Source organism: Haliotis asinina, chromosome 14, assembly GCF_037392515.1.
Source record: "Haliotis asinina isolate JCU_RB_2024 chromosome 14, JCU_Hal_asi_v2, whole genome shotgun sequence".
In the NCBI taxonomy this organism is placed as follows: domain Eukaryota; kingdom Metazoa; phylum Mollusca; class Gastropoda; order Lepetellida; family Haliotidae; genus Haliotis; species Haliotis asinina.
This window is the reverse complement of record NC_090293.1, coordinates 2025354-2046594: the sequence shown is the minus strand read 5'-3', so window position 1 is coordinate 2046594 and position 21241 is coordinate 2025354. Positions and strand designations below refer to the sequence as shown.

At 39.5% G+C, this 21241-nt stretch overlaps 1 protein-coding gene across 2 annotated transcripts in view; it reads left to right on the top strand.

Moving 5' to 3' along the window:
- Positions 1–20713, top strand: part of LOC137262135 (tumor protein p53-inducible protein 11-like) — a 195267-nt gene extending 174554 nt beyond the window's left edge. Inside the window, exons 3-7 of one of the 2 annotated variants that reach the window (XM_067799913.1) lie at positions 4034–4141; positions 5032–5131; positions 7390–7491; positions 9831–9998; positions 15167–15256. In XM_067799913.1, coding sequence (XP_067656014.1) covers positions 4034–4141; positions 5032–5131; positions 7390–7491; positions 9831–9985 — 465 coding nt within the window. In that variant the 3' untranslated portion in view covers positions 9986–9998; positions 15167–15256. Of the gene's footprint in view, positions 1–4033; positions 4142–5031; positions 5132–7389; positions 7492–9830; positions 9999–15166 lie in introns of both variants that reach the window. The other variant, XM_067799914.1, reaches the window with a different exon arrangement.
- Positions 20714–21241: the final 528 nt, after the last annotated feature.

Here is a 21241-nt window from a genome sequence, read left to right as displayed (position 1 = left end):
ACAATTAATCACAAGCAGTGTGAGGCTGAAATTCAAACCCAAGACCTGTGGGTTTAGGCACAACTTAAAACATACCACTGGTGCCTACAGGTCAGCCTGACGCGGTACAATATCCATACTCATGGTCAGTAACAGTGACGACAGATCACAGATCATCCACAACGTATGCTTTGATCCTCTACTTAAAAGGCAATTCTGTCTACTTCTGAAAATGTCTGACTGTGATTTCACAGTCCCAAGGTATGGGACTGTCTACCCTCTGAACTTAAAGACACCAAATCTGAACACATTTTCAAGTCTTCATAAAAATCAGTTCTACTGTTCACCGTTCTACTAGAATTTCAGGATAGTGTGTGCCTGGTATATATGTGCAATGACTTGCTTTCTGGACTCATAGTGCAAGCATCTGTTGATGGATGTTAGGTGACTGTTATTATCAACATTAATTTGATTCTAAATTATTTCATTACACGAAATTTCATGATATGTTTTGTTCATGATGCCTAATTCTCCAACCACAGTTTCGTTTGACAGTTTCAAAGCTTATTGATTATATGAACTTGTGAATAATAAAACGATGATAGGACGTGTTATTTGTTGATTATTTATCAGTAATCATCTCTACTTTGCGCATTGTAACCAGGGGCATGCAAGGTTGCACATTGTTACCAGGGGCATGCAAGGTTGCACATTGTTACCAGAGGCACGCAAGGTTGCATATTGATAGCAGGGGCATACAAGATTGTAACACTGACAGGTTACACGAATGTAATTCTACAAGGTTTCTTTGTATTGCCAGAGCATGGAAGGTTGTCCATGAGAAGTGTGGTGAGCCCTTGTTCCCCCAGCATGTAAATGTCCACAAAGACTTGACCAGTTACAAGTACCCTCAATCTTTGACACATCTGGTTTCAATCTCATCACTTTCACTCTCACAATTATCAGTGGCTTCTATCTAAATACGCTTAACGCTGCAGCACTTAGCTTACCCCGGAAATGTGAAGTGCACGCTCCATACTTGCATCACCTTGAACACACTGAAATCACATGACACTGAATATGGTCCTTCCTGTGGAAATGTTACATTCCACTCGGACAATTGTCCTGGGAAATACACGTTAGATTCCTGCTTAGCCCATTCCCGCACTGATTACAGGAATCACGGAGATGGGTCTGACATTTTCAAGACAGTCAGGAATTATGAGCAACTTACCAACTAACTACCTTTGTTGCCGATGCTGGCATAACAATGGATCTAACTTGGGGAAAAAAATGTCTCAAAGTTGATTTGACCATCAGTCAACATTGAACAAAATATGTGGACAGTGTTGGTACAATGGTGGAAATAAAATGGTTCCTGAATATTTATAAAATAAGTATGGTGAATACTTCTGAAATGTTATCAGTGTTGTAAAATCATTCGGCCACCATAAGAAATGCCACTGTATTGTCCATGTAAGTCAGATGTGTAAGCTGGTCTGAAGATACACCTGTCAAACAGAAAACCACAGATTCAAAATCATATCAAAAAGCCAGATGGATCCTTGCCAAAACTCTGACCATGGACAAATACCTTCATCATACTGATAACAATACCCAAGGCCTTTTGGACAAGGTGTCACTTGATACCTTCAGGATGATATCTGTACATCCCCTGTGTTTCATTGTTTGTTTTTATACAACAGTAGAGAAGCTGTAAGTCCCTGTTGTATTGTGTGCATTGAGATGGATTGTGTTGTGCAGCCAGGAAAGACGTCTTGACTTTGTCTCATTTGTCATATGAGTAGGTCTTGGTGATTGCTTTACGAGAAGACCTCCGTGCTCCGTGCTATGGAAGTGGCTAGTTAAGACATACTAGAAGGCACCATATTTCAGGCAGTGATGTATCGCTCAGGATGATTGCGGGCTGGATGTCTGCCAACATATGTCATGTCTGATGTTTGAGCTCTCTAACTACCAGCTAAAGAGGGTCTTGCATGCTTGGCAACAATATCTGATTAATTCTGCCATTGGTCAACTTGGTTTTATTGTCATCATCATGCGTGTGTCTGGTATATGCCCAATCAGAGGTCATATCTCGTACATTCCTAGTACATCAGTGACCTGAGCTCCTAACAACTTGTTCCTGGTTCAGATTTTACTCTTTCTTCTGAAAACAATATCTGTTGGATGAACAAATGTATGATCTAACATCTAAGCCTAAGCAATGGAACACAGCTCATTATTTGAAATAGATTTACTGATGCATATAGCTTCAGTGTCTGTGTCTCCCAGGTGGGTATAAATAGATTATGTCCAATAAAACCTTATATTGGTTATACCTACTAGGGTTGTCAGTCCAGATTTGAAGAAGTCATTATGCGATGATGGCATATTGGCAACAAGATATAAACATGAATACCTACAGAAAGGTGATCCTCTGTTCTGCATCCCTTGAAAGAATCACAGTCAAGCATGTCTTGCTTAACTGTATAAAATATTCCATCACAAGGGATAAGTATTTTAAATCACGAAGTATGAACGATGTTAGTTCTAATTTTATTACTGCATTATTAAAAGACTTAGAATTGTTAAATTATTTGTGATTAAATACCTTTTTATTATTGGTAGTTTAGATTAGTAACTGAGATTTTTAAGTGGCCATACCCTCAAAGGGAATTGAAGTATCATAAAACTATTGCCCTCCTTCTAGGGTATGCAAGCCCCAAGACATTAAGCTTGCCATTTTTATAATCGTACAGTATATGTGCTCTTAATTTGTGGCTAGATTTGTCTGTCATCTCCAGTGGCTCAAGGGATGATGTAAATCCAGCTGGGGTCCATGTAGATAGCCAAGGTACTGTCCCCATGGTCCCAAGTATGGTGATCTACCTTCAGTTGTTGGTGACCTATAGCCTGTATTTCATATTCTATTCTTTAACTACAATGTATTAGTTTAATATACTAGTTTTATGTTCATATCTGTGATAATCTCATATTTTTACTGTCATTTGGTGACAGGTTTTTATGTTCTCAATATGTTGATTTTAATATTGATATAAATTAAATTGTTCTTGTCACAATATGGCTGCATTATTGCCAGTGTGACGCTAAATATTAACTCACTCAGTCAGTGTCTGTGTTGTGCTCATGTTCCACATCATGAAGACTGCAAGTAGAGTATTGCCTTCTCATGCACTGTATCCGACTGAGACGATATTAAGGCCCAGTCAGTGGACATGGATTAACACAGCTAATAATGTTAGCAGTGTTGAGTATAGACATTTATTACTCATCTGTTGAAACATAACCAGTGTCATATATATCATAAGTGTACATATCACTTTTGCCTAGCTACTATTGTTTCTGTATATATTTTTTTGTCTGAACGTCATTAAGCAACTGAATGTGACGTGGATGAATAGGGCCATCACATGACACTTGTGTTTTGCTGCACAGATGTACATGAAGAAAATAGATAATAAAGAAATGATTACACTCAAGCAAGTGTGTCATACATCTTGTACATAACTCATGCAAAGTTGTCTGACACACTTGCTCATGTGATAATCTGTATATATACCAGTTGGGACAGGTGGTTCAAACTATGAAACATTCACAGTCTGACATCTGTGTTCCAATACAGCAAAGAGGCACAAGTTGGGAAGTCATCTAAGGCACCAGAATTCCCTTCATCTCTTGGCTATACTGGAAACCATCATCATTGGGTTTCAAAACCTCGTATGTAACACTACAAACACTCCATGTCAAACTAAATAACACCCAGACCTTCAAAGCATTTTCCTAATCAAAAACGAAAAAAAACCAAAAAACTACTGTACTTTCGCTCAACCCACAAGCCCACCCCTCTTGAATCACCTCTTCTGACAAATTTAAAATTAAAACATTCCTAAAAAATGTACTTAACTCCCATTCTTTAACATTGCACTAAGTTTACTGTGAGTGACCCACAATCACGTAACTACTTTGTGAAAGGAGGCAAAAGGCAGAATTGTTGCTAACATACGCTGACTTCAGTTTCCCTGTGTTTCAGTTAAGTCAGATCCTGGGTCACAGCGACCAGCTGTATATCCGCCTGCCCCAAGGTCTGCGAGTATGGCAGTGTCTGCTGGCTGCAATGTTCACGATCATCGCCCTCTGGGTAAGTACAAGAGGTCTGACAAATGCTGGGCTAGCACAATGGTAAGGTGTTCACCTCATTGTCAGGTTCAATACTGTACAAGACCACACTGTTTGTACTTATATACTACTGCTACTAAAGCCTCGAGAATTGTCTGCTTCTGTTGATATGATGAACTTTCAGCTCTCACATGCTGTAATTTATTTGTTTTCTTGTGTGTCATTGTCAAGTAGATATATTGTATCAGCAACCCCAAGTCAGAATACTTATGTTTTTCTCATCAAGCAAGCTTCAGAAAATCTGCCAATAAATACACATTTCCTCATGTAGATGTACCATGTTGTATATTTCGTATTACGCTTGTATTTGTGCAGGCACCATTCCAAATGGAGAACACCCCTCTGTCTAAATGCACCGATCATTGACAATGTAGTACCTCCTTGTTTGCCTCCATGTCATTCTCAGAAAGAAAGAATATATCATTTTGTTCCCGTTATTTTGGTTCTGTTTAGGACTATCAGTTATATGTGACAAGTAGTGTGATGAAATGGGCCAGGGTAATTTGTTCTGAATGTTGGAAGTGGAAATTATTAACCAGTGTATGTACTTGAGAAGCCCTGATGGTGTTATTGTATGTTGCTGGTTGATATATTGATGTTGCTGTAAGTCAGTGCTGTATGGTGTTGCTGTGAGTCAGTGTTGTATGATGTTGCTTTGAGTCAGCACTGTAAGGTGTTGCTGTGAGTCAGCACTGTATTATTTTGTGAGCCAGTGTCAGTCTGGTTGATGTTTGCTGTTGATGTTGCTGTGAGTCAGTGCTCTATGATGTTGCTGTGAGTCAGTGCTGTATGGTGTTGCTGTGAGTCAGTGCTGTATGGTGTCATTGTTGATACATTTGTTGACTGTTTTAGGCCTTGGCGTTTCCTGCTCATCTGTTTGACATCTCCTTTGAGACAGAGGAAGGCAAATATCTGACACTTCCAGTTCGCCTCTATGGCGCTGCATTGCTCAGTAAGTACACAGCACCCACTGCCTTGACTGGAAGTCTGCAAGTATTCTGAACTGGCCTTTCTGGTCCCGACGAACGAGAATTGGTAAACTTTTACTGATAACTGACTGTCCATTCCTTTAAAACCATTCCTTTATAATATATGACCAGACCTTCATACATGATCGTCTTTCCCTTCGTAACTGACTGTTTTCTAACATATGACCCGCCCTCTATAACTGACTGTTTTCTAACATTATGACTCGCCCTCTATAACTGACTGTTTTCTAACATATGACCCGCCCTCTATAACTGACTGTTTTCTAACATATGACCCGCTCTCAAAACTGACTGTTTTCTAACATATGACCCGCCCTCAAAACTGACTGTCTAGGAATAAATGGCTGCTACTAAGTCACTGTCTTGAAGTTGCAAAGTTGTGCAATAACACAAGAAGATCAGTAGTTTTGTTTCGGACTCCTCCTAATGTCTGTGTCTTCTGTCTGGAGTCTCAAACAGTCACAGCTAAGGCAATCCATGCTGCTGTCACACTGTGTCTTGTTTGCAGTAATGGTTGTGTATCAGTTCACAATCTATTTAGCTATATTATGTTAAGTAATTTTGAGCACATCTAGTGTGGAAGAAATGATATCATGTGTGATAGCTAAGTTAAGCCAGACTTCGCTTCTCATTGGCGACTTGGGGCATGTTAGTTAACTGGTGTATTTTTGACAAGATCAGTAATGAAGGAAATGTCCAGATCTAATGGGCACCTGATGAGCCGGGAAGATGTTGCCCTCTTACTGTAGTCACACATAATAGAATTATTCTGCTATGGCACTTTACTGATGCAGACTTGCAGATACAATTTAATTATGTCATAGTTGTCATGGGAACACTTACCAAAGTTAATAATTTGTTTTCATTTTTCTGCAAAAATGGATCATGCAGTTTGTTTTTGCTGAAAATTTTAGATATTTATCATGAGTGCCATGACACAACATAAATGAAATACCTTCCAGCCAAAAAGTCAACATGCAACTGTTGTTTGAAGTCATGACTTGAAGGACACCCATTTTAATGCATAATGCATGTTTGTTTTCTAACACCACCGTCAACAATATTCCTGTGAGAACATCTTGTAAAAAATGAAGCCAGAACTAGACAATCTGCTGATCAATATAATGAACAAGATATTCTTGCGTGTAATGAGGATATGATGACAGCTATTAACCAAGTCATTTAGCCTGACTGTCCCTTCCAACATGTTGCCCCTAGCAACAAACACTATTTGCTGAACCCATTCTAACACAGACTGCCTGAAATTGTTAAAGAAACAACAGAAAGACAGAGGAAATTCATCCACTTCCCCAGTGAACATATGTAGAGATGAGACTGAGCCACTGCATGATTGTCCACTTCCACGATGGTGTCTGGATCAGTCAGGACACACGCCATCTTGGCATTTCCTGGTGTGATTAACATCCATCATCTGTTCCTTGTCATTTTAGATATTATATTTACTGTTTATTATATAACAGTATAGGCTTCCAGTTGACATTGACTCACATCTCACCAAACTCAGAATTATTTTGTTGACAATGATGTTTATGTCTCCAGAGAAATTACAGAATGCCCAGTGGACATGGTGAAACAACTTACGTCATATGAAATAAACAGGGCATTCTTTAACTTCTTTTGAGTAATATGTTAATATGTTAACAACTGCAATTTGTTGATAGTGAACTGACATTTAATTCCAGAATAACACTTATTTCAAAATATATACCTAAAATAATATATGAAAACATTTACAGTGAAAAAGGAGCCCAGATACATACCTATATATAATCTAGACATGCCCAGTCATTCAAGACTTGAGTTGACTCCTGTTTGAATTTATTCTTTAGGGTGAAGGACAGACTACACTGACAATTGATTAATCATTAGTATTAAATGGAATCATTAATGGTAAATGGAATCATTAAAGGTAAATGGAATCATTAATGGTAAATGGAGATCCAAGCAGATTTGGTTTAAATGTACAATCAGCAGGTTGCACAACTGTAAGGTGAACAAGAGCAATAGGGTAGCCTAGTGGTTAAATTTTTCGCTCAACCCAGGGTTGATTCCCCACATGGTCATAATGTGTAATGCCCATTTCTGGTGCCCCCACCATAATGTTGCTTGAATACTGCATAAAACTCAACTCACTCACTCAGTCACTCACCCTGGTGAACATGTTGACCTCCCCTACTCATTGATGCCATGTTGTATCCAGGTCTCTCCTGCTTGCACTGGAACACGCTTCAGTCTCAGGACCGAGATGTCATCCGGGGCTCGCTGCTATCCAGTGTTATCTACTTCTCTCTACAAACCCTTGGTAAGTTTTGCTGTGTTGCACCTGCCACTCACATCTACTAACAGAAAACATGCTTATCACAGACAGTTGAGAAGAGAGTTGAATATGGTACTCTTCATCAATAATTTTGTGAGTTATATTTTGGAATGCATTTTTACATTGAATCTTCTGTTGCACATAATGAAGACTGTCTTCTGCTTTATTTGCCTTGTTGCTGTGCAGTGGACCATGATTTCTAACTTTGAGCGGCAGACCTTTAAGCGGGACCCAGTAATTTCTGAAACACTTAGCGTGGTTGTGATATTTTATATTGTCCATGTATCACCTGATTCTTATTGATGGAGCTGTTACACAGGAGCTCAGCGTGAGTTTTAAGTGAGTTCCATGTGAAACCATGATGGGTAATACCCCCAACCCCCTACCCACCCCTTTCCTCCCTCCATCCCTCCCTCCTTTGTGTCAATGCCCCACCCTGCATGGTACCCTGAATGTAGGCGCTTCCTGTCAAAGATGGCTTGTATCTTAATGTTCTGTGTGTCATCAGGTTTATCATACCATTGGTAGTTTTAAGTATCCAGTATGGTAGGACATGGTACTACATACAGTATGGTAGGACATGGTAGTCTGGTGCTACATACAGTATGGTAGGACATGGTACTTCTGGTGCTACATACAGTATGGTAGGACATGGTAGTCTGTGCTACATATAGTATGGTAGTACATGGTAGCCTGGTGCTACATACAGTATGGTAGGACATGGTAGTGACTGGTGCTACATACAGTATGTTAGGACATGGTTGCCTGTTGCTACGTACAGATGTGGAACTACTATTCATGTTGATTGGTACATTTAGCTTCAGTAGACCTTTTTTTTCTATATTTTGCTTTTAGGTAGGTTGATTGGGTTGGATTGTTGTTGAATACTGCATTCAGCAATATTCCAGCAAATAATCCAGTCTGGACCAGACAATCCAGTGATCAACACTTGTAGAATTTTAGGTCCAAATTTTAATGTAGGTTAGTGTGAAATTTTGCTTTTAGTTTTATATCAATTATTAGTTTAACTACCGGGTAATTAAACAATTATTGTGTAGAGGAAGGACTTCACTGACTTCAGTATTCATAATATAGTCTAATCTTTGTACATGCTGACAAATATGTGGACTCGATGTGCAGGACACAATTTGTAGATAAGGGTTTTAGGTGATGACCATGAGGTCTTTAGACAGGTCATCTGTTTTGGGTGGTGTGTTCAAATAAGTGACATCACTTAAAATTTTTCAAAATGTCTACTATTTTCCAAGTTTGGTCTGTCTTATGTTGGTCAGCTTTGTGAACCAGATATCAGGTAATGGAAAGTATAAGGTCTGAGATCTTAATCTAATGCACAGTTATCTCCCTTCCACAGCACTTGTCCAGCCTTTTGTCTTTTGCACAGTTCTTGGGCACTCCAAATCCTGCAGTTAAACAGATCATTGTTTTCACATACACATACATGAACATTTTGCAGCTTAAAGCATCATCAACCGACACTTTTCCTCTGCTAAACACCCTTATGATAGCTTATGAGATAGTTTGAAATAGTTTGAGACAGTTTGAAATATCTTACAACACCTGAAAATAGCTTACAGGAGCTTGAAATAACTTACATCAACTTAGAATAGCTTATTTATAACAAATTAGCTTGCAACAATGTACAATAGCTTAAAACTGAATAAAAGAGCTTGCAAAGAAACAGGCTCAGCTGGTGTTAGAAAGAGTTTTGAAGAGGAAACAATTGTACTTCTGATATATGTTTGTATATTTATTCATTTTCACTTTTTAATCCCCATATTTCTAATAGTGTTGATCAAGAAGAAAGTGTGGCCCAATAAAGATTTTGTCATTTTCTGTGTTTTTGACAAGACATTTTTCACAATTCATATTACATTATTATGTAGACCAGAGGTCAGTCAACAATAACTTTTACATAGTTAGGTCAGCCAATGAACACATATCTCAATGAAAGTCCTAGCAACCTCAGCCATTTTGTTAGACCTACAATTATGACATTGATCTGTTTACCTGACAGCACCAATCTCCTGTTGTTGACATTTATCAAATTTTTTTTGAAGTATTATTTTAGTTGCACAATTAATGGTAGGTAGACTTTAGAATACCACTTCAGTCTTGAGTTATTCAAGCCCTATAGTACTGCAGTAGACTAACGTATGGTAAGTCTTTAACATGAAGGGAGATAACTGATGTAGTGACTACATAACTACCTTATCATATAGTGTTTATGACTTGTTGCCTGTGCGTCTCGACGTGACAGTCATTTCTGTATGTCCGTCAGTTTGTACGTCCTTGTGTCATTCCAGTTTCAGCGTGTTCCTTTCCTGCTCGTGAAAGTCAGCCCTACATTCCGATAGCGATGTTCTGCTGTAGAATTGTATTGATAATTCTCAGCTCATATTTCTACTGGATGATGGGTAGGGACCACTGGAGGTCAAAGGATGCCCGCTATTATCGTTGACGGAGTCATGTTTGTAAGTCACACCAATATCTCAGATTATCTCCCCTTTCACAGCTTGGACCCTGAATGATCTTTTGTTTGACCCTGCATGTGTTCATTCAAAGTATGCTTTGGTTGGTGCCACAACACTTTGGGTTGGTGATGGCGCTGGTCTACTAAGACACCGATAATGTCTGGCTTTGGCTGAGACGCTTCAAATTGTGACCACAAACATATCTGTTTACTGGTGACCTTATTGATCTGCTGTAACCAATCAACCAATCAGAGGTGACAGAGCAGTTCGTCTGTCACCATGACAACACATAGATCTTGGTACTGGTGACTGCAGGTTGATGTAACCATGGTAATGGATATGTTTTGTCCTCACAGTTCCTAACTCTGAATTCACAAATATATTTATTCTGTTGCAGACTTCCGCTGTGCACTTCTTGTTCTCTGGCATGGGATGTTAAATGAGTTTATCTCACAGCACAAGTTTAAGCACATTACGCACCATGAAGCTGTATATAGCATGTGGTTAGACTGGATCTATACTACATATAGAATCTTAAAGGTGCAAGATCACACTTGCGTTTCACACATATATATTCTACATCTGTATGGCCATATTTTGAAAGAAGAATTTTCAATGATTTTTTGAAAAATTGATTCTTACAAAGCTTTTACTTTTCACTAATGGAACTTATTTGTACTTGTAGACTGAAACAATCCTGTTGTTATTCAATGATGAGGGAATGGAATCGTCAAGACAAGTGTGTGTGTTCACAGCTATTCCCTGCCATGTCCTGTACAGTGAAGCCCTTCCATATCATAGAGTCATGATGTATTTGCTTGGGGCGCTTTCCTGGAACTCTGCCTAAGAGACAGCAATGATTAGATTTTTCTTTTCTATACATTGTAAATTGTTTGGGTTATTCATAAAGGTTTATTCACATATAATTTAAAGATTTCCGCTGAAAATTATAAGAAAGTTCAAAGTGTGATCTTGCATCTTTATAACAGAACGAATTAACTCGATTTGGCTTTTGTAAATGGTTCACCGAGTTTTACCATTTTTTTGATGTGGGAGCGTTGCATAGCAAATAGTATTTTGGTAAAGGTAGGGTTATGGACTAGATCCAGTCTATGGACTTAATTGTTACCAAGGTTACTAACAAAATTCTATGCATGATGAGTTGTGCAGATTTCCATCATATTATTTCATAATGGCAGGGATATGCCTTATTTATGTGGATGGAGTTTGATAGATTATTTCTGTTTCTCACTCTATTCTAGTATTTTGAGTTCTGATTTTGTTCCTTCATCTCATGCTGGAATGAGTTGCTTCTGCTCAGCTCTTGCAGTAAAGATAGTCTGAGAACTGATGGAAAATAATGTGACTTTTGCCACAAAATTCAGTTGCAGTACTAGGTATTATTAAAAGACATGCAACAGAAATGGGTTAAAACTATTCCCATCAAGTACATTTGGGTCCAGGCAAGATATGAAGATCTGCTGACTGCAGTAAGTGAGGGAGTTGGCCAGCCAGGGACAGTATCATGTGTTATTGTGTGTGAACTGGATGTGAGGTGTTTGACAGTTCTCATTGTAGGTAAGGTGCTGATATGTCACACCACCACAAACAGAATGAACTGGGGATTCAAACCCATCATCATTGCATTCAGCGTATCTAAGGGACATAACTCCGCACACAACTTGTGGAGTTTTAGATCACTTTAGTGTTATTTCATCACTGACACAGTGAGTTGCAGCTACATCATTGATTTATATCATTGTGCAGTATTCTGACTCGCTCACTCACACTCACTCACTGACTGCTTCATGATGATAATTAGACTGTAAGAACAGAGCAGGCATTATAATGTCACAGTCTTCTCATGAACGCCTCGATATGGCATATACAATGTAGCTGATATGGGGAGTCCACCCCCACCACTAGGGTGTTATAGCCATAACCGCCATGGTATGACGGCTGTGATATTGCCAGTATCAGTTTTTTCCTTTGGCCTCCAAGTTTGGGACCTTCCAGTTAATGGGAGATAACTCACTTTCCTCTTTCCAATGTGTGCTTCATGCATGGTTTTGTGTCCATAAGTTCACAGCTCTGTTTTGTTGATGAGATTGTAGATTGTCTTTCTGTTTGTTGTTTTCTTATGTCAGATTGTAGACTGTAGTCCTGCAAAAAATACGTTTGTTGACAGTAGAAAGTGCTTTCATCAACAGAAGAGTGTTTGTGTGTGAACATGTGTGTGTGAGAGTGCATCTGTATATGTTGGTCGCCCCTACTCTTGACTACAGTAGGGTAAGAAAAATATTGTTTTCAAGGGATTAGGAAAATGATTTTCATGAGTATTTTTACCAGTTTTATACAATGAGAATGAAAGGTTTAAGTGAAAAGATATGCTTTCCTTTAGACTGGGAATAGTTAGATTAAGTATAAAATCATATTCATGTATTGAAATCACTACATTGGGTTCCTTTTGCCATCTTGCCAATTGGTTTTTGGTCCCCTCCAGAGAATTCAATGCAGGATCCACCTTCAGTATCCATGTTTGTCCCTTTTGAAGAATCCAATGCAAGATCTACCTTAAGTATGCCATGCTTATCCTCTCAAGTGAGTGAGTGAGTTTAGGTTTACGCCGCACTCAGCAATATTGCAGCTATATGGCGGCGTCCGTAAATAATCGAGTCTGGACCAGACAATCCAGTGATCAACAACATGAGCATCAATCTGCGCAATTGGGAACCGATGACATGTGGCAACCACGTCAGCGAGCCTGACCACCTTAAATCCTGTTAGTCGCCTCTTACAACAATCATAGTCGCCTTTTATGGCAAGCATGGTTTGCTGAAGGCCTCTTCTACCCCGGGACCTTCACAGGTGTGTCCTCTAAAGAGAATTCAATGCAAGATCTACCTATAGGATCCCATATTTGTCCTCTCAGGAGAATCCAATACAGAATTTACCTTCACTATCCTGTACTTATCTCTTTCAATGAATCCAATGCTGATTCTACCTTCAGTATCCCATACTTGTCCCTATCAATGAATCCAGTGCAAGATCTGCCTTTAGTATCTCATACTTGTCCCTATCAATGAATCCAGTGCAAGATCTACCTTCAGTATCTCATACTTGTCCCTATCAATGAATCCAGTGCAAGATCTGCCTTTAGTATCTCATACTTGTCCCTATCAATGAATCCAGTGCAAGATCTACCTTTAGTATCTCATACTTGTCCCTGTCAATGAATCCAGTGCAAGATCTACCTTCAGTATCTCATACTTGTCCCTATCAATGAATCCAGTGCAAGATCTACCTTCAGTATCTCATACTTGTCCCTATCAATGAATCCAGTGCAAGATCTACCTTTAGTATCTCATACTTGTCCCTATCAATGAATCCAGTGCAAGATCTACCTTTAGTATCTCATACTTGTCCCTGTCAATGAATCCAGTGCAAGATCTACCTTCAGTATCTCATACTTGTCCCTATCAATGAATCCAGTGCAAGATCTACCTTCAGTATCTCATACTTGTCCCTGTCAATGAATCCAGTGCAAGATCTACCTTTAGTATCTCATACTTGTCCCTATCAATGAATCCAGTGCAAGATCTACCTTTAGTATCTCATACTTGTCCCTCTCAAGAAAATCCAATACTGAATCTACCTTTTGTATCCCATGCTTGTCCCTTCTTGAGAAACCTATTCAAGATCCACCTTCAGTAATTCTACACTTCTGACAGCCAACTAAAAGAGTATCAGCAAAGATCACTATTCAAGCTGTCGGTAATAAACTGTCTCTGGAAAGAGATCGTTATCCCACATCGGTATCTCTGATCGGTATCCCACACTAGGATATGTTTGTTGCAGTACCATAGAAGTGTCACAGTTTCTGTTGTCTAGCCTGGGTTATCTCAGATCTCAGACTTACTTGGACATAGGTTATTATCCCCCACAGCGTGTTTTCCCGGGGGTGGTGTTAACTGCCTCCATCCATGTATCGTTCCATGCGTCCGTCCATGCACAATCGTTTTTTCTGAATCAGAACTTCAAAACTGGTCACTTTTTCTTCACAAACTTGAAGATGGATAGATCTGGTGCTGAATTGGTGCCTTTAGGTATTTCTGGATCTCTGAATAAAATATATTTGTGCTTCCATGGCAATGATCTTGACTTTGATTTTGGTGGGTGTGCTCTTTTCTGGACCAGAACTTCAAAACCGTTCACTATTTCTTCACTAAACATGACATATAGATAGATCTGGTGCTGAACTGGTGCCTTTTGGTATTTCAGGATTTCTGAATAAAATATTTCTCTGCATTTCTATGAAACAAATTTGACTTGCTCATGCATACACTCTGTAGGGATTCTTATGTGTACACTCTGTAGGATTTCTTATCAGTACACTCTGTATGGTTTCTTATGTGTACACTCTGTAGGGATTCTTCTGAGTACACACTGTAGGGTTTCTTATGTGTAGGCTCTATAGGGTTCCTTACATGTACGATCTGTAGGGTTTCTTATGTGTAGGCTCTATAGGGTTCCTTACATGTACGATCTTTAGGGTTTCTTATGTGTAGGCTCTATAGGGTTCCTTACATGTACGATCTGTAGGGTTTCTTATGTGTAGGCTCTATAGGGTTCCTTACATGTACGATCTTTAGGGTTTCTTATGTGTAGGCTCTATAGGGTTCCTTACATGTACGATCTGTAGGGTTTCTTATGTGTAGACTCTGTATGGTTTCTTATGCATACACTCTGTAGTATTTTGTAAGAAAGGGTTTCTTGTACACACCTTGTATATCTCATGTGTACATCTTATAGGGACTCCTGTCCATACCTTGTATGACCTCATGTGTACACCCTATAGGGCCTCCTGTATGTGTTCACTCTCTAAGGCCTCATATATACACACTTTTTTGTACACCCTAAAGGAAGTCATGTATATATCCGGTATAATCTCCTGTGTTATTGTGTTTTACCTGTGTACACCCTATAGGTTCTCCTGTACACACCCTGTATGATCTCATGTATACAATGTCTTCACATATACACCCTCAAACTTAGGAAGTCATGAGTATATCCAGTATATATCCTACATCCTAAAAAGTGCGCCCTCCAGAAGACCATATATACATCTATAGGCCAGTGTTACTGACTAACCTGTGTTGTGTCTATAGTTACAGGCCTTCATCTGCTGTGGTCGGGGAGTCTGTCTCGCAATGCATCTATCCTACTGGGCTGCCGGGCCATGTTTGCACTCATCACCTACCTGTTCTATCACCTGGTGGGCTGTAAGAATGTCTCCATCCGACGCACCAACTCCACCAGCAAGGAGCTGCACAACCAGAAAGAGCACTAAACAAGGGCATGTAATTCTATGTACCGACGCACTGTCACAAATCTTCTTGGGGAAAGTTCTTGGTGTCCTTCCTTGTCTTGATATCATCTTGTGTAGTCATTGGGATACAAGTTCCCTTGTTTTGCTGGTATGGAATGTTACCAGGAAGACAGTTTTCAGTGACAACATCACCCTGGCTTCCGTCCTCAGAGCAGTTATGTATATTATTGGTTTCATTACACAAGTAATTATAGATGTTACAACTTTGTGGACGGGAGCCAGATCAAATGACAAGGTCAGGTCATTTTGTGACAAGATCGTCTCATTTTGTGGCAAGGTGAGGTCATTAGATGACATGTTCAGGTTGCCAGTAAGCTAGGCCAGGTTATTTTGTCACAAGGTCTGGGTTAATTGTGACGAGGCCAAGGTCACAACAATATCAGGTTACAGAGGGATAAGGTCATGGTCAAATGGCAAGGGTTCGTAAAATGTCAAAGTCACATGATGATGATGTCAGGATATCGCTAAATTGAGGGAGATGACACTCTAATGGGGACATTAACTTTAACCATGTAAATCCATTGCCAGAAATTTGCAATGTTTGCCTTAGAAATATGGCATCCCAGTGATTGTATATGATTTATTCAATCAGTCTTTGCCAGGAATATACATGACATATTGTATATTATTTATTCAATCAGTTTTGCCAGGAATAGATATGACAGACACAAGAGTAAAGCTACAAGAAGTCTGGTATTTTTTGTTGTTATTCAGCCTTCAATTTTGTGAACATGTCTAGCTTTAGCTGACTTTATCAAATGGGCATCCTCTTAAAATAGTTAAGATAGAGTAAGTTCTTCTTATCAACACAATCATTGTACCAGCAAACTTAGTACCTCAACAATATTCTCAAATCCAGTTCCACCCTTTAATTCTTCATCAAGTCATTTTTAAGTGTTGTGTAAATTTTTTGGCATTATGTATTATGAAACTAAATGAATACACAGGTAATATTCAATTCTTATCTTGCAGCTGTTTTGGAAGACAAAACAGCTGGATATTGTGTTAAGTCTATCATTTACTGGTAAACATTCTGATATTCGAGCCAGAACATTCTACATATGAGGTATGGTACATGTTTAGAATGTCAGCAGTATGTTTATTATTAGTTTTGAATCCACAGTAGAGGGGTGCAAGCTGCTCAGCTGATGCATTCTTACATTCATGTGTTGCTGTTTATCGTCACAGTTACTGTTTCATCTTAGCACAGGTAACACTTCATGTCATCACATTGCTACATCTTACAGCATATGTGTCCCAATGCCTGACATTTGAAAACATTCTCATAAATGCTACTGCACTGGCGACTGATTTTTTCCCCAGTAACATCAATGATTGAACAACTCAGAAATATCTGTAACCAAAATCATGTGGAGTAACATCACACTCCTAGAGGAATGTTTTTGACATCAATGGTTGAACACATCTTTGGTTGAATATTCCTTGAGTTATTGAACTCTCCTTGAGGCACGCCACTGACTGTACATCCTTTGAAGAACATGTTTGACTTGATACACTACAAGTAACATGTGTGATTCAGTACTCTTCACTATGTGTGGCTGATTTACATGTTGTCATGTCCATAATACTCATAGCTACTCCAGTATATCAAGTGACAACTGATCTTGCACATCTAATCACTAATTGTATTGCATATCAAGGCTGGATTTTCTGGCTATCACCATGGACTCTTCCTGATTTTGATGTATACCAGCTGTCTCAGTGACAGACCTAGATCTGTTACTTCAGCACTGAAGCAAGACACTGAACAGTAGAAAGCCACTGCTACCGGTCAGCTTCACAGGAAGCTTGAACCTCCTGACTGACCCCATTGAAGTGAACCTGTAGAAGAAGGTTAGGTTCAGACCTACTCTGCCCTCCTAGACTCTACCAGTGGGAATGAGCTCTGCCTAACACGTGGCAAGATCTTCGGGTGTGGAATGAGAACATGAAGACTTCTTGAGTTGGTTTACCATTTGTTGGTGGGTTCCACCATGTGGCAAGATTTACTGGTATGGAACAAACCATTGGACTTCCTGAGTTATTCACCAGTAGCTTAAACAACTTAAACAAGCTGCCCAATATGACTAGCAGCAAGTCCATGACATGCAACAAAATCAGTCTACATCTTTAAGAGCAAGGTTAACATAAACTGACATCTTACGGATGAACTACAGTAATTCTTGATGTCTGATGGATTAACAACAGACAGAAGTGCTGACTGGACGCTCCCAATCCTGATGTATTAGTCACAATATATCTGAACGTTGGCACTAGGATTTGCCTCATCGAGTATGCCATGCTTCTACAGATATCGCCACTATAATGCATTCCATACACATGGTATTACATAATCACTGGTATTTTAATTGCTTATGGTATTGTAAATGGTCCAAGTTTATATCATTTTAACATTTCCAATGGTGTAGTATTTTTGTTGCCAATTACCAAACAAGACCTTTTGGAAGCCTGACAGTCTCAACCACTGTACATTGTGAAAGCTTTTTGTATCATCCCAGCAATCATCACTGTCAGCAATGTGGTGGCTCAATGTCCTTTTCTGATAACACTGCAGTCTCATCAAACTGAATCCCATATGTATAGGTTGTGACAGTGCAGTGTCTGTGTTGAAGGTGGTAGTTCATGGCCAATACCTCCTGGGTCTATGCATGCTCTGTTCCTCCTCACAAGTAAGAAAAGGTCAGGTGAAATGGGGTTTACGTTTGTACTCAGATTATTTTTACTCATATGACGACATGCATGTGTGTGTATGTTCGGCTGCTTGTACTAGCCCAGGCTGGTTTAACAGCAGTAGCTCGCTGAGATATCATGCTGCAGTTAGCATGAATACCTAACTCAGACACATTATACTGACACCAAGCTGACCATTTTTTCTTGTACCCATTAATGCCAAGCAGCGGGTAGGGACCAACATGTTTTTTGGGGTGACGTGACCACTATAGCACAGAGACGTGGCAAATAAGACACTTGGTGGAGGAGTAAGAAGTGCATTGTCTTTTAGTCAGGAAAATACCACAGGTTAAATGTACGAGGCGTGCATGAATGTGGTGCAAACATTTGCCTTAACTTGAAGCCGTACAACAGTGTAGATGTAATCTGAATGTTCATTGGTCTGAGTCCAGGTGGGAACCGTCACAATTCATTCATTACTAATTACAAGTGTACCATGCTGTCGTGTGTTCGTGCTTTGTGAAGGAACATGGTGTATACAAACCGAGGAAGTATTGGAGGACTCAATCGGCTTGTCATATCTTCATAACCTGGTTGCCAGTTATTCCTGTATTTCCATAAGTATGTATGTGCCTGCAGATACACCCTTGTAATACCACCATGACTTGTCATCTACCTCATAATGTCTCCATAACATGCCCACATCAGTTGTCTCCACAAAGATATCAAGTTGTAGCAGCTGGCTTGTTCAATACATGCTTTATACAGAATACTTTCCTCTTGATTTTGGAAAATGAAGTCTTTAATTTGGTCCAATTTCAGTTTTGAGATTGAATGATCCTGTGCTATGGCTAAATGGAGAGAAATCAAACGGGTGATATGTGCTTGTTCCCCCAAGTCAATCCACATATAGCAACATCTTACACAATTTGTGTTAACAATTATCAAAATATACAGACAGGGAATATGATTGGATTAATAGTAAAAGTGTGGTGCTTGATTATGAATATTTGAAAATTTGAATTGTATTCTTCTTTGACTACCTGTGTAATCAGTATCACCATCATCTCTTGTGCTGGATGTTATCTAGATAGGAATGTTTCATCCATTCACACATGGCCTGGGAAGGTCACCCGCCCCTAAGTGTCAACCGCAACCCAGTAAGGATCCACCTTTCAACATAATGCAGCTGTCTCACCTCATGCACAAAGTCAGCCGTCATGTTGTCATGTCTTGTACTGTGTACACGTTTGTTTGTCTGTTATAGAAGACACAATATACTCGTTGAAAATTAAATGTTACAATATGGAGGGAGACCTGTAGCACGTCACAACAAGCACCTGTCAGTTCAACCACAGAATGTATCATGGTCTGTCTGTACTGGAGGGTCCCTGCAGTATGTTAATAGGGTCACTGTGAGATGCATCAAAGTCTCCATGTCAGATTTCATGAAGGCATTCTCCATTTACACAGTATTAAATGTAAGGTGATTAAAAAATGTAAGGTGATTAAACGTAATATTAGTCTGGGTTTGGGGCCACACTTGATACAGTGAAGCCTGATAGTCCAGACACCCTATGTTCCAGATGATCTAGAAGGATCCTGGAAAAGTCTGGATTTGAGTTCCCACGTAGTTCAGTACATGAAGCCCATTTCTGGAGTCCCCTGTTGTGGCTGTTATGGCTGGAATACTGACAGTGGTGTATAATTGAACTACCTGCTCCCCATACATCAAGTGGGAAGAAAAAAAATCTGGACAAGAATTCTCCATGGTGGGGCATCTCAAACGGTTTGTAGTTGCACCACCTTGTGGATCATGTCACATGACCACAAAAACCATGTGATTCTGTCATCCTTAATTTTGCATTTTAGAGTTGGTTCTTTTCTTTCACGAGATTATAAACTTTACATTTCCGTACTATTCATCTGAGCTTACATGACTTATAGTTTGACTCGGCCATTAGACAAGTGGGGACTGTGGTGGATATTGTTGCCATAGTTACCACGGTAACAACTGATTCTAAAGAATATAGGAGCAGGATGGACAGATTGTTTCTAAGTTGTAGTGACTATTTGTCTTGTTGCATTGGTGATTGTCAGCCACTTTCAAGATTTTGCTGACACCAACAGATGTTTTATGTCATACCTGACTATGTAGCCATGGCAACAGGGTCATTTGGACATGTCAAGGGAACAGTGTGATTCCGACGTGTAGTCATGGTAACTGTGTCATCCTTCATTAATGTTAAATGTTGTAAAAACTGTTCAAACATATCAAACTCCACAAGTCATTGCAAACAGCCAATATTTCATCTCTTAAATTGGTCTTTTAGAAATTTAGTGACTGATCCTTAAAGTTATCTTTTTTATGAAATGTTCAATTTTTATCGAATTTTGTAAAATAAGTTTTCTTATAAATTTCCAGACGAGACAGTAGTAAGAGCAGTAGAGTACAGTTTGTATGGTGTAGTGGTAGAACATTATTGCTTGTTGGTGGAGTCTGTGAATGTGGTTGCTGCTGAAACAGCATCCATCTTAGCCCCGTAACAGTTACGTCTTACAATAGTCATCTCACACCAACACACCATGTTCAGAGCATTGATGTATATTTTGTGAATAAAATGTGAATCTTTAACCTTGTTTCTTGTCATTAATGAAATCGTCTTTTAGTATTCCTAAATAGCTAAAACCCTCCCTGGTTTGTCAGCACTTGTAGCTGGACTTGTGAACGTCTTCAGGATGCACAAATTCTCCACTACTGGATGTGGTGCAAGATTTGACAACCCACTGCTGCAATATAGCTCAGTAAGACTAAGCAAAAAAGGATAAGTTGGACTGGCGCAGGGACTGCATATACGAGACGTAGGCGGTGCATGACAGTGAGCAAACCCAGAGCATGACAATAAAATAGATTCTGCGTGTAGCTGCACATGCCTCGCTCATAAAACTCTCACATGGTCAGTGTAGAACTTGACTGGGGCCTCACAATGGCAGGCACCAGTGGGCGGTACTCACATGCTTATACAGGTCAGTTGCTGGGTCGGTGCTCAACTTATCCTTGTTTGCCAGTTATATATCATCAAAACTACAAAGACATAGTTTGGTATCACTTGGGCTCACATACCTCTCTCAAGACTGACGATCCAGACACGATCAGGGTGTG